Source organism: Gymnoscopelus microlampas, assembly GCF_963454915.1.
Source record: "Gymnoscopelus microlampas genome assembly, chromosome: 12".
Classification (NCBI taxonomy): Eukaryota; Metazoa; Chordata; class Actinopteri; order Myctophiformes; family Myctophidae; genus Gymnoscopelus; species Gymnoscopelus microlampas.
Window position 1 is genome coordinate 8,823,952 of NC_139949.1, and position 14,334 is coordinate 8,838,285.

At 38.6% G+C, this 14,334-nt stretch overlaps 1 protein-coding gene across 1 annotated transcript; it reads left to right on the top strand.

Annotated features, from left to right (window-relative positions):
• Nucleotides 1–3,871: 3,871 nt before the first annotated feature.
• LOC311056871 (interleukin-1 receptor type 1-like) lies at nucleotides 3,872–13,826 on the top strand. Its single transcript, XM_084073712.1, has 11 exons — nucleotides 3,872–3,934; nucleotides 6,445–6,551; nucleotides 7,262–7,392; nucleotides 7,564–7,729; nucleotides 8,234–8,393; nucleotides 8,546–8,611; nucleotides 9,294–9,417; nucleotides 9,576–9,718; nucleotides 10,606–10,749; nucleotides 11,936–12,088; nucleotides 13,086–13,826. The coding sequence occupies exons 1-11, from the start codon at nucleotides 3,880–3,882 to the stop codon at nucleotides 13,442–13,444; spliced, it is 1,608 nt and encodes a 535-aa protein (XP_083929838.1). The 5' UTR covers nucleotides 3,872–3,879; the 3' UTR covers nucleotides 13,445–13,826.
• The last annotated feature ends 508 nt before the right edge of the window (nucleotides 13,827–14,334 follow it).

Genomic DNA, 14,334 nt, shown 5'->3' on the forward strand with positions numbered 1-14,334 from the left:
CATTAAAACCGGGTACATCCAGTGCCAGCGTTTCTTACCGTTTACGCTGATCGTTTTAGAGCTGTAGAAGCCTCCCCGAGGACAAAGGGTGTCTGTGCGATGGTCGAGGGTCCCGTCTAACGACTGGAACAATAATGTTTCAAGCTCACAACGCGTCGCATCATGGACGCGTTGTGAGCTTGTAGATCGGCTATTTTCAAATAACATCTTGCGGGGAAATCATATTAAGCAGATCTGGCAACCCTGAGCAGGACACTCTTATCCAGAGCCAAGTGTTGGATCAGAATAAGCAGAGTAAACATGAACTCTTCAAGGTAAATAGTCACAGAAGTGGAGAACAATGCAGTGCCTCAAAGGAAGCTGACATTGATTTAAGAAAAAGCTAATCTTAAGTAACAAACCGGTTTCCTCCTGACAGTGAGGTAGATGGATGATCCATCTGTTGTTGAAATGCACAAGGTCTCTCTCATGCACACACACACACACACCAACTTCTTGGTGAAGTTTCAAAAATTCCCCATCTTGCTTAACCCCTTAAATCCGGGAACGCATCTCTGTCATTTTAGTTGTCTTTGGCTATTAAAAAAATAGCAGATATACCTAGCTTGTAGATCTGCTATTTTTGAGAAATTGTGGACCTCTAGCAAAGATTTGAGTTACAAATGTTCGCTTTAAAAAAAAAAAAAAAAATATATATATATATATATATATATATATATATATATATATATATATATATATATATATATATAAAAAGATTTGCACATATTTTTAAGATTTTTCAAAAAATAGCAGATCTACAAGCCCTATGAGCTTGTATATCTGCTATTTTTGAATAGCCAAAAGTATGAAACAATGGTTATAGCTCGACTCTAAAATGACGCAGTATGCGTTCCGGGGTTGAATGGGTTAACGCTCTTGGAAAGTTGCCCCTAGTTAGATCCCACTTTAATAACTAAGGGAGTACAGAAGGGTGAGTACTAAAACACACAATTACAGTCTGGGGGGGGCCTTCCCTGCTGGGTGTATGTGTGTATCTATTTAATTAACTTCATCAAATGGGTGTATTCATCCATACAACATGCTGCACACAAAACATTGTCGCTGCCTGTCGCCGGGCAGAAACCTTGTATCTCTAAAAAACGCAAAAAATAAAAGTCAAAATGTCCGAGCTCACAGTGCATGGCATCGCAAATGCGTTGTGAGCTTGTAGATCTATTTTCGGTACTTTTGGGTGACACTCTTGTATGATAAAGTAGGGAATTCATTTATGTTATATTTGAAATGTGGAGATATGAGGTTTCTGCCCGACATCAGCAATATTCACTTCAAACTTCGAAGAGGAAGCTGTGATTGTGGGTTTATAGCAGTGAGGCAAAGTAACTTAAGTACCTTTACTAGGTGTAGGGATGAGTCCGACTATTCGAATAGTCGTTTGTAGGATAAAAATCGAATATTTAAAAAATATTTAAAAAAATAAAGAAATACAAAAATACACTTTTTTTTTCAAAGTTCTGTTGCAAAGGCTATATTGTTTATTTCACCACGTCTTTAATAGTTTAGTTACAATAATGTAAAAGATGTACATGCTACTGTCTTTGTTAATTTCTGAAAATCAGTTTATAGGCCAATGCAATGCTGTTATTGTAACCTATGAGTCATTTGATGAAAATCCCCAGAACAATTTCACCCAAACAAATCCCAGTCAAAAGTTTTTTTTTTATTAAAAGGGGCGTGGTCGAATATTCGAATAGTCGGTAAGAATAGAATTATAGTAATCGATTTTCATTTTGGTCTCTTTTACACATCCCTAACTATACGTGCAAAGTAACTAAGTACCTTTACTAGGTGCATTGTTTATCTGGTAAAGGTAAACTATAGTTTCATTTGTACAGATTATTTTGATATTGTTTAGACCAGTGGTTCTCAAACATTTTCAAGTCAAGGACCCCCAAATTAGTATGTATTTGTCCGCGGCCCCCCATCTGAAAATATGTTGTGCCAAGGACCGACACAAGGTTTGTGTTGTTAAAATGTCTCAAAAATATCCCAAATATTTCAGGTTTTTTTAAGAATTTGTTGAAAATAGATCTATAAGCTCACAACGTGTCGCATCACAGCGCGTTGTCAGCTTGTATATCTGCTATTTTCAAATGCAGAGGCATTGATTTCCTCTCAATCTCCACCAGCAAATGCAACCCTGTGTACAAACTGGGGTCCAGTTACTGGGGGAGGCTTTCAGTTCTAGAGACAGTCCAGCTGCTGAGCAATGACCATAAACACATTATAGTGTTTTGTTTGTTTCCGGTGCACTTGAGTCAGAAGGCAGGTCAGATTACATCCTCTGGAGCAATTTTGTGGGATACGTAAACAACATGGGGTCCAGTTAAGGGCGGTGAGACTGGACTTGATGTGTTTAAAGGAGACACACCATGAATTAAAAAAAAAAAAAAGATATTTAATATCATATGGTGTATGTCCCTCAAACCATTTTCAAAAGGTTTGAGCCTAAATCAACACTCAGATATACTCATCCCAAGTCAATTCTCTCAGGCTTATAAAGCACTTTCAGCTGCAATACCAAAACGTCCTGTTGTGCAGAGGGGTGCTACTGAGCAATTCTAAATACTCAGAATACATCAAAATACATGGGCAGAAAGTTTGGTGATGTAAGCAAACTTGCCATTCTGAGATGGCCTGTTCAGACACGCCCATTTTGAAAATCTCTGAAATGAGAATGAATGACTGAATGTTAAAAAAAAAAAATTTTTGGGGTACAAGAGACACTGGGGAGCCCAAAAAATAAAAAAAGTGAAATTCATGGTGTGTCTCCTTTAAAGACCAGCCGTTCAAAGCACTTTCATGATGACAGGGGTCATAGTGCGATTTCAGGTCACACACTACAGCGTCCACACACACACACACACACACACACTGCTGCTTTGAACAGACATACATCACTCTACAGCTAAATCACAAAACTCGCACATCTGCCTCCTTCGTCTTTAGCTGAGAGCGAGGATACGTGTATCCTTCATGCAGTGTTAATTTTGACAGCAAATTTTTATTTAGTCTTAGTCTTACTCTTTTTAATAACACGCCATTTAGTTTTAGTCTTACTTTAGTCTTCTGAGAATGTTTAGTCTTAGTCTAGTCGACTAAATATCAAAAACCTTAGCCTTTTAGTCTTTTAGTATTAGTCGCCAAAATTAACACTGCCTTCATGTCTCCTTTGTACATGTTTTTTTTTCTCCAGCGGAATGTGTTTTCCTTTTTCGCTCCCCTGACCTTAAATATAAATAAATTATCCTCCACAGGACAACCCTTTGTGCTCCAGTGTGAACCAGTGAGCCATTCCTTAAAGCAGTGGTTCTCAAATGTGTTCATATGAAAGACTCCCATAACTCTGAGAGTGTACAAAGTGTACTCATAGCGTGGCACCGAGTGCCACACTATGAGCTTGTAGATCTGCTATTTTTGAAAAATCTTGAAAATATATATATTTTTTTTTTTTTCAAAAAACTGTTAGGATTTAGAAAAAAAAAATAAGAATCGCCTCAGGTCTTAATTAATGGGTTAAAGCAACCACCCATCGCTTTCCTCCGTCCTTGGCTCACCTCCTCGTTCAGAGCTGGGGTCTAAGGAGTGAGTGGAGGAGCGAGGGTGGGGCTGTTTGTGTTGGCAGAAATGCCATGGCAACATACCCCTTTTCCTGCAAGCTACATCTGAAGACAATTAGATTAAGCTTTCCCGTTGTGCAACCAACTTTCACTTTCACACTGGCACTTTTAAGGCTGAGCTCTGAGGAGGAACCTCTGTCACTGGTTGCCGACTGTTAGTACTTCTGCCAGATCATATCTGCACCCGTGAGTTCAGTTGATGGGAGTCGTCATGGAGATCAGAGGCCTAATCGCGCTGCTTGTGTCATTTAAAGGTAATACATCATTGTTTAAGTTCATTTCTTGAAATAAACAGTCATTTTTCCTCATGAAAAGTGATGGAAGAAGTACTCACATTGTTTTTACTGAAATATAAGTATCGATACCACCATGTAGAAATACTCTGTTACAAGTAAAAGTTCTGTGTTAAAAATGTACTTGAGTAAAAGTACAAAAGTATTGGCATAAAGGTGTACTCATTATGCCTTGTACAGTATATATAGGGCTGAAGTGTATAATGTGTGTTTTAATAATCAAAATCTAGTAACTAGTAACTAAAAAATGTAAATACTTGTAGTGAAGTAAAATGTACAATATTTGCCTCTGAGATGAGTAGAAGTAGAGGTATTGAAAATGGGAAATACTCTAGTAAAAATATCGTACTTAAGTACAGTACTTGAGTGCATGTACTTATGTAACTTATAGTTACTTTCCACCACTGCTTGTGAAAGTGACATTATAGGGGGTTATTTAGCATAACTGCATTATGTTGAGACCACATAGCCTAGGCCTATTTATTCTGTACTCATAATTATATTATTATAATATCACTTCAAATGACATTTATTTATGATTGTGTATTTTGAATTGCTGCCATGGTCTTTCCTATTATTGTTACGAGGGGATAGAGATACGTTTACATAAAATACTGTATGTTTAATCTAGAAGAAACTGAACTATTAGGCTTACTTAGTATTTCAGTGTTTCTGAAACATATTAATGTAAAGGACCCCATAACTTGATGTTGTGCCAGAGACCAATATAAGAGAAGATTTGTGTTGTTAAAATGTTTATTATGATTATTGATAAAAAAGGGGGGAAAATCAGATCTACAAGCAAACAACACTTTGTGAGCTTGTAGATCAACTATCTTCAAATAGCCAAAGTATTATATAGGCGTCGACGCTGACCTCACTTTGAGAGCTTTATTTAACTAAGAGGAACTGCTGAACCGCATGGAAACTCAAATCATGGGTTTTACTTCCACCAATACTTAAATGTCATTCAAACCAATACTTAAATGTCATTCAAACCAATACTTAAATGTCATTCAAATGTCACTCAAATCATGCGTTTTACTTCCACAAATATTTAAATGTCATTCTTTGTTGGTCACCCATTGATTTGTAATCAACATTGGCTTTCTGCCGTCCATCGCAGTGTGCACTTATACAGTGAAGTGATTCTCAACCTTTTCTTCATTTCAAGGAACCCCATTTATGCATTATAGGCCACGGACCCCCATTTATGTTGTTTTATCGTTTTTTTTTATCGTCTTTTTTTAAATCTCTGGGATCCCAATCTACACTGTAAAATGTTACTTACCAAATGGTTCCATTTGTCCACTCTTCACAACTTTCCACCACTGACGGTAGTTAGAAGGGATAAACACAGAAGCACCCGGGAGGAAATGAACTAAGAAAGGGGAGGAAGTGGACTAAGGAAGGGGAGGAACAAAGGAGAAGAGAAAACAAACATGTTCTTTCCTTTTCTTCACTGAGTGGGTTCTTAGATTGGGCTGCGTGTGACATTTGACACATTATGTGCAGTGGTGTCTTGTCCAACGGGCTTGAGGTGCTGAAGCACAGGGCACCAACCTTTGGGGGGGGCACCAAACGGCGTGAAGAAAGAAAAAAAAAAAGCAGAAAAAAGCCGCAATGTAGAGCGTCCTCTTTTTTCCGCAAAAACGGAAGAAGAAAGAAGAGTTAGCGGCAAGGGCTTTGGACCCAAATAAAAATGTAGCTAATGACTAACTTGTTTCATTCAGCTCAGAGTTAAAGTCAATGTTACTGTTTAAATGAAAACAAAAAGATACATCACTGTCTTTTTTTTCTTTCTTTTTTTTCCTTTGCATTTCTATGATGTTTTTATAGGTGTTTCTATTGCTTTTTTGTAGCATAGTGGTTCTACAAGCAGGTCAGTGAGTTATGAGGGTATTTAAATGCACTGTGATGGGCGACTTCACCCATTTTCAACCTATCTTCATGGTCCTCACAAATACTCGTTCTGTGTCTCAGAGGAGGGCTGTGGACACTTCAGAAACTCGCCTACCAGTGACATCATCGTTTTTTGTTTTTTGTTTCATTATAGCATGCTAACATTCCAGGAATAGAAAGCCAGCCGTTTCTATTGACTTTGATTCCCCATCGATGATGTCACTGGTAGGCGCAGTCCAAAGCTCTCCTCTGAGACACAGTGAATAGACAATGAATGAGACAAAGTGAATAGACAATGAATGAGACACAGTAAATAGACAATGAATGAGACACAGTGCGAACACAGTGTGAAAATGGCTGAAGTGATCCTTTAAGTATTTACAAGCTATAGTAATTGCAGTCAGGTACAAGTTTGACCGAGCTACTTTCATTTGTAGGTGATTAATATTCTAATGGCAAAGGGGTAGCATGTTTTATTACTTTTCTCATTTATTTTCATATGATAAATTAATAAAGTGCTGATGAAGTTGTGGATGTTGAATCAAATGACTTTGTTTGTCTCCATTCAGTTGCAGAAGCCATACCATGGTATGTGAAAGAGGGTGAGATGGCGGTGCTTAAATGCCCCCTGCATGTAGGCCCTGATGCCAGCCTGAACTGGACCTATCCCACCAAGGTCATTATAGTTTAGCATTTTTCATTTGTTTTTTATTTCATTTTGACTTTTTAGTTTTCAATTTCAGTTTAGTTTTGATTCATTTTAAAAAGGCAACATTTCAGTTTCTTTTTTGTACTAGTTTTAGTGTTAGTTTTAGTTTCTCTTTTTTAATTATAAACTTGAGTGTTTTGTCAGGGGTGAGATTCAAAAAGTTCAGAAAAATTACAAAAAAAATGCTGATCTACAAGGTCACGACGCGTCAAATCGATACTCTATTTTCTAAAGATTTTGGAAAATGTTTGACAGGGCTTAAAACTGGCAACGCGTTCCATTTTATTTTCTATTTGATATGGTTAAGTGACGCAGAGAGACTTTGACAATAAGATATTCACACTTGCAGAATATTTAGTGAAAGCATGGCGCAAACGCGTTTTGGGGTATTCACAAAATATTGTCATTTTTATTTGTGAAGTTTTCTGTTTCCAAGTGAATGTGATATTGTTTATTTATGTTTTTGGTGTCTTGTAATCCCGTAATGGCGTTATGACAAGACACGGAAATAAAAATTCATTAATTCACCCACACATTCACCCACATTCATTCAGTTAGTTTCATTCACCCACATTCATTCAGTTAGTTTTATACTGTTGTGGTTTGTTTATTTCTATTTGGGTCAATTCTAGTGTTAGTTATTTTGTTATTTTTCACTTATTTATCCCACTGCCCAGGATGGCGTGGAACAGGCCAATAACCTGAGTCCTGCTGGAAACAGCAACATGTCTGTGTTGACCCACAGGAAGTACCTGATTATTCTGAATGCCTCCACTTCTTATCAGGGGAATTACTCATGTTCTCTGGGGTATGGCTGGTATACTCTCTCTCTTTACATTTTGAGTTTACATTCTCAAACCAACATGCTCTTTATATAGGGAATGTTAGGACTTCTACCATAGTTTTAGTCAAGTAAAATTTGCAGTGTTCATTTAACAAGAGTAGAATGTTCATGAAGGCCTTGTCTTTGTTCCAACAGGAATGCCTCCATCTACAGCTGGCAGTTGACACTATGCTCAACAGCACATTGTCTAGAGGAGACATATTACCCTCAAACATGTTATGATGGAACAAACTGTACATTGAAGTGCCCTCATGATTTAATTATCCCTCAACTAAACAGAAGCAGTACTGCTTGGCACAAGGTATTGTTTGTAAGAAGCTTCAGTGAAATACATATAAAAACATGCAATACCTAAGTCACTTCTCAGCCAATCACAGCGTTGGGGGCGGGTCCTTCCCTGAACGAATCGGTTACAAAAAAACATGTTCAGCCGACTGTTCAGTTCGCTCAGGCTATGGGATTTAAACTCTGCAACTTGTACTGTTTACAGGGCAGTGTTGAATTGAGTTTGTTACTGCAACTCCAAGTGGGGTTTCTGTAACATAGACATTGGTTTATGTTTGTAAACAAACCTTTACAAATGTTTCTTTACCTGCGTTTGTAAATGCTGTGTCCCCCCCATGTTTGATATTATTCAATAGCATAACATCGCCCTCTATTGGTGGGTTTTACGGAATAAAAAACAAATACACACAAACTGTTTCTCCCATTATGACCACAAATATGCTCTAAAAGTGTGAAAAACATTTTTCATTTCAGCTGGTCTTTACTACTTAAATATTTGGATTTATTTTGTTTCTTGTAGGAAGATGTGCCGCTGCGATATCCATCTAACTCAGTGAAGTTAGAACTCAGTAAAGTTACTGAGAATAACCGTGGAGTGTTCACATGTACCATGTCCTACCTGTATCACAGTCAGCTGTATAACTGGACCCATTCAATTGATGTCATTGTCGAAAATAACAGTAAGATTTACATTTATCTTCTTTCTATTTTTAAGTTGTGAAACAGTTAATGTTCAGATACAGTATTAAACATTTTCTAGCCAGTAAAAACCCTTACAAAAGAATAACAAAGCTTTTCAAAGTGTCTTTTTTTCTCTCTTTATGTTCCACAGAAAAGTCAGACCAACTTCCAGCAATTATCTCACCTCAAGCAAGACAAGTATTTGAGGTAGATGTAGGTAAGCCTAAGCATGTCTATTTGGAGACATTTGACTGTGTTTTGCAGATTTATTGCTTAGTTATCGTCGCTGCCGGTCGGAAACCTTGTGTGTCCAAAACTGTTACTTTACAGGAAAAAACAAAAACATTCCAATTGATCAAATGTTGTTATTATTTAGTCATGCTCTTTGTTCATTGGTTCAATTGATATGTATAAAACCTGGAGGCAGACTTAACTACTTAAACCTTGAATAAAGAAATAGCCGATCTAAACTTTAATATACAAAAAAGTAAACTACACACAGTAAACATTGAAATACAGAGATACAAGGTTTCAGCTTGACAGCAACAATATATATAACGCAACATTTGGAAACAGTTTTTTTCAGTAACGATATACAGTATAACGTGTGGAAGCTGCTTTCTCTAGACAGCAACGATATACAGTATAACACGCGGAAACTGCTTTCTCTAGACAGCAACGATATACAGTATAACACGCGGAAACTGCTTTCTCTAGACAGCAACGATATACAGTATAACACGTGGAAACTGCTTTCTCTAGATAGCAACAATATACAGTATAACACACGGAAACTGCTTTCTCTAGACAGCAACGAAATGCAGTATAACACGCGGAAACTGCTTTCTCTCTAGACAGCAACGATATACAGTATAACATGTGGAAACTGCTTTCTCTAGGCCAAGTGCTGGTGATTGACTGCAAAGCTTTCCTGGACTCAGATTTCGATGATGTGTACTGGATAAACGGAGCGTCGTTTGTTTCGGATAACAGCAGCCTAACAGTGTACTCCAACTTTACAAGGTCAGCTCATGCACACGAAAATTTCTGTTTTTCTAACTGTGAGCACACACACACACACACACACACACACACACACACACACACACACACACACACGCACACGCACACGCACACGCACACAATCACAAATGACGTTTTCCCTCTTCTCTCCTCTCCAGAGATGATGTATCCCTAAAGATGACAGCATCTCTAATCTTTGTGAGAGTGTCAGAAGAACACCTGTCAAACCCTTACACCTGTATTCTCGACTCAACCGCTGTCACCAATGTCACCAACGTCACCGTCACACTGACCAGAAGAGGTATGTCAGCCTTGAGAGTTGGCCTGACTGCTATACAGACAATACAAGATTGACACAAAAGCAAATGACTGCTTTTGATGGCATGGCCCTTGATGGCTGTAAGTGTGTCGTTTGTGTTTTTGTCTGTCTGTGAATAATCTCGCAAACTGCTTTCACATATATGGGATTAAAGTTGTCAGTCACTTGGATTCTATAGAATCCAACATGTATTTCTCTTGGTTAAAGGGATATTTCACTTTCAAAAAAGACATTTTATCGTCTACTCAGGCTTTTGTGAGCCCCCTAGACAGTGTTGCTTGATTCAGTATATAGATATTTGATATTTATTTTATCAGACATGCCCCCTTCCTATACAAACCCATTGTAACTTCAAACTCCTATTCACACTCACAACTATTCACAATTATTCACAACTCCTACTCATATTGCCCTCCTAATACGTGAGGGGCTGTTTTTTTCATTTTTTTAAAACATTTTTTTTTTTTTTTCTGTCCGGGGTGTTCCCAAAAGCCTGAGTAGACGATAAAATGACCCAAAATTTGTTTGAAAGTGAAATATCCCTTTAGCTCTTGGCTTTCTTAACTCAGAGAGTGTACAAGCGGGTTATCTCTGGGACTATGCTAAAAAAATCCTCAGTGTTATTTTAACTCAGAGAAGTGTACAATTGGAACCAAATGGACCCGTGGTCCATTTGGTTCCATTTGTACCCTCTCACAGTTACAAATGGTTTGGAACCATACTCTCACAGTTAAATGAATAGGCTACTGAGGGTTTTATAGTATAAATTGATGTCCCCAAAAAAAATGTTTTAATCAAATAGGGGTCCAGGGTCTAACGCCTATCAAACTGAGGGTCCCTGAAAAACTTCTGTCCATTTTCTCCCACAGCTCGTACTTGCATCTCGCCTCTGGTCCCGGCGGTCATCTTAGCCGTGTTGGTGGTAACTGCCGTGGCTGTCCTTTATGTGAAGCTGAGGGTTGACATCACTCTGTTCGTGCGGGACGCTGTCCGTTGCTATAGCAACCCCTCAGGTGGGAATCACGTCTTCATTCATTCTAGATATTTTCTATTTATAATAGAAATGCTATGCAACAGGTCTTTGCTCCAGAATGAAAGGTGGTGTGAGTGATATTGTTATAAAAAAGTAAAAGCTCTATATTTTGATTGTAATCACTGCTATGGAGTGTTTGTTCAGTAACAGGGGTCTAATACAACATACATTTTCAGGTGGGACACCAATTTTATCCAGTCAGGAGAGAGAACATTTTAACAGCTTAAATGTTATAGTGTTCCAGTCCCAATTATTTATTGGGACGGTCTTCTCATTTATTGTGTTTGTTTCATCACTTCCTATTCAAGTACAAGTAAATGCACCATTTAAGTACAAGTTCTTCCTTGTGTTTTTGCAATTATGTCTAACCTTAACCTTAACTTCACAAACACTTTGCCACTTACTAACATACCATTTGTCTGGACATGCGTTGGGAAAAAAATTAAATGCTGGTCAAGCGTCCTTACACGTCCTTTGAGGTCACTGGTTGGAAATGGTTTTGGAGCTTATTTGAACCTCTGCCTCCCAGGTTGTTCGCCATGGGACATAGCTAGACTTTCAAATCGTCACCTTGCTAAACTAATGGCCTAAGTCATTTTTTGAGGAAAATTATATTTTTGCCTAAGTCAGCTCCTCATGACACTGGCCACCTCTGGTAAAAAAAAAGGCATTTTTTTGGCTTAAGTCACATGGTTTTGTGACTTAAGCCAAATTATTTACTGATTTAGGCCATTTTGTATTGTATTTTGTATTTGTTTTGCTTTTTTTTTTGTCGTAAGTCAGATTTAATCCTATTTAAACCTATTTAAATCTCTTATGTTACAGAACTGACAGGCAGTGTTATTTCTATTTAAATAGTCATAATTTGTTATAAACATTTTGGGTGAAATTATTAAGAAATACCATATAGTTTTGTTTTGGATCAGTTTTTTATTTTTCCTGGAAAAACCTAAAAAAATGACTTCGGCCATTAGTTTAGCAAGGCGACGAAATGATAGTGACATATTGGGATCCTTTAGGATTTGAACGATTCCAGTACCTTAATGATTCCCTCTCAACGGTCCGATTGTGTGTGTAGGCCTACAAATGGAACAACATAGAGGTGTGACTTCATGTCACAAGCATGTTTGAGCGTAACCACAATTGTTTGTTTGCTTTTTTTTCAGACGGAAAGGTCTATGATGCTTATATGATGTGCTACAAGAGTGACACAGACAGTGGATTGAGTGAGGAGGACAGGAGATGGCTACAGAAGGTTTTGGAAGAACAGTTTGGCTACAAGCTCTGTCTCTATGACCGTGATGTCTTACCAGGGGAAGGTATGTGTCCCGCTCCTCATAAAGATTCAGAATTTAAAGGGCAAGGACACTTGTTGATGTTTGGGTTGTGTAGTTTACCGTGCCATGGTGTGACTATAGTCCAAATGGAGAGATAGCTTGCTCTGTTCATCTTCTCCTCATTGACTTACATTGCACGGTGACAAAGCTCTCAAAGTCACTCTTTCAGCACATAAACGGATGCAAACAGAGCTGATTCTGCCAATGTAACATCATAAAACCCGTGGATCCAGTCCGGGTCTTCTTTCAAAAAAAATAACTAAATCAATCTTTTTTTATGCCATACTGGGTTTTGTGATGTTATGTATTGACAGAATCAGCTATGTATTGCACTACATACATAGTAAGTCAAAGAGGAGACTATTTTGGGATCTTAATGTCTAAATCAACTGTGCAACAGAGCGAGATATCTCTTCATTTGGACTAGTTACACCATGACAAGGTAACTACACCATTGGTTGTCAAAGTGGGGTCCGGGGACGCCCAGGGGTCCTTGGGGCAGTACCAGGGGGTCCCCAGAAAGATTTTGAGAACCACTGAATTACACAACCCAAACCTCAATATCATTACACTTTAAAGGAATGGTTAAAAAAGTACTTATTTTGTATCAATTACACACCCCATGAAGCCTTAACTTCATGGAGATTTATTTTGTTTTTGACACATTCCTGAGCCAATAATATGATGACCGGTTGCATTTTCGGTAGAGATTCAAAGTGACTCCTTTGAGTCTCCTACCGGAGACATTAACGTCCTTCCGCCGGTAATCAAATTATTGGCTCAGGAGTGCGACAAAAACAAAACAATCTCCATGAATTCAATGCTTCATGGGGTGTGTAATTGATAGAAAATAATATTATATTAATATTATTTTTGGGTGAACTACTCCTTTAAATGCTGAACAAAATCTGCTTCAACTCTTTTGAGGATTTAAAAAGGTAACCTAACAAACTCACACCTTTCCAACGGTTGCTTGCAGCTGCATCAGACACGGTGTTGAACTGCATTGAACAGAGCCGCTGTGTCGTTCTGATCCCCACCCATCACACTGATGCTGGCTCAGATTCTGCCTTACAGAGTGCCGTCCACGCAGCGCTGGTGGAGCGCCAGACCCGCACGGTACTGATCCAAACGACAGACCCTCTCACAGACAGCTCTCTACCAGAGGATTTACGGCTCAACGCCAGGCCTGCCGTCACGTGGAGAGGCAGCAGCTCTCAACCCCTGTCCTCCTCCTTCTGGAAGCGTCTACGCTACCACCTGCTTGCTCCACTGCACTTAAAGCGGACTTCAAACCAGATTCCACGTTATCAGACAATACAACAATCAGTGGTATAAAGTAACTAGAAACAAAAGTCTTTTAACACATTCCCTGCCAACGACGTAGATCTACGTTCGCTCAAATCCAACCGCTGACCGCCGGTCACATAAAGTAGATCGACGTGATTCTTTTTGTTTTCTTTAATTCCACAAGAGGGCGCTCTAACGCAACTTAGGAATGATCCCGCGACTCCCCTAGAAGGAATCAACGGATGTGACGTCATCCCCAAAAAACGTCACGTCCGTCCGCTCCAAGCCTCCAATGATGGGATTTTCAACACGCGATCGCTCTAAAATGTCCGATTACGGTAAAAAGAAATGGTTGTTCCAGTGGAGAGACGGGACCCTCCACCATGCCACGGACACTTTTTGGTTACATCCGCGTGCACGTTGTGGTTTCTGCGGCGCTCCATAGATTATCAAAACAGGTAAAAAAAAACGCTGGCAGCAGCAGGATAAAGCGGATGCATAGTACCTGGCGGTAAATGTGTTTGAGTATTTTTACTAATTTTATAAACTTTTAAGAAGATTTCACACATTCTAAGTAGGCCTACTTTAAAGTATTTTTTACTAATTGTAACAACTTTAAAGTAGTTTTACTAATTTTAACAACTTTAAAGTATTTTTAAAGTATATATACATATTTTTTGTCTGCGCCAGGAGACTATGTTTTCACTTTCCGTCCCCCCCCCCTCGGCCAAGCTAACATTGGTCAAGCCTCACGTGACACGTGACAATACGTTGAAAGAGTGTGCTCTGATTGGCTAGTGAGACGCATGACGTATAGCGGCCTATAAATAGATGTGTCACTTTGAAAGAGTCTGTGTCTCTTTCAAAGTGAGGTAAGACAGGAATAATCACGAAATGGCTGAGAAATGGCGGAGCAATACATTATGTAGACACATCAC

Bases quoted from the DNA above. Each gene is read 5' to 3' on its own strand.
- LOC311056871 (XM_084073712.1), top strand. From the start codon at position 3,880: ATGGGAGTCGTCATGGAGATCAGAGGCCTAATCGCGCTGCTTGTGTCA. The intron at 3,935-6,444 runs GTAATACATCAT...GTCTCCATTCAG, and splicing joins GCTGCTTGTGTCATTTAAAG to TTGCAGAAGCCATACCATGG. The intron at 7,393-7,563 runs GTATGGCTGGTA...TTGTTCCAACAG, and splicing joins AATTACTCATGTTCTCTGGG to GAATGCCTCCATCTACAGCT.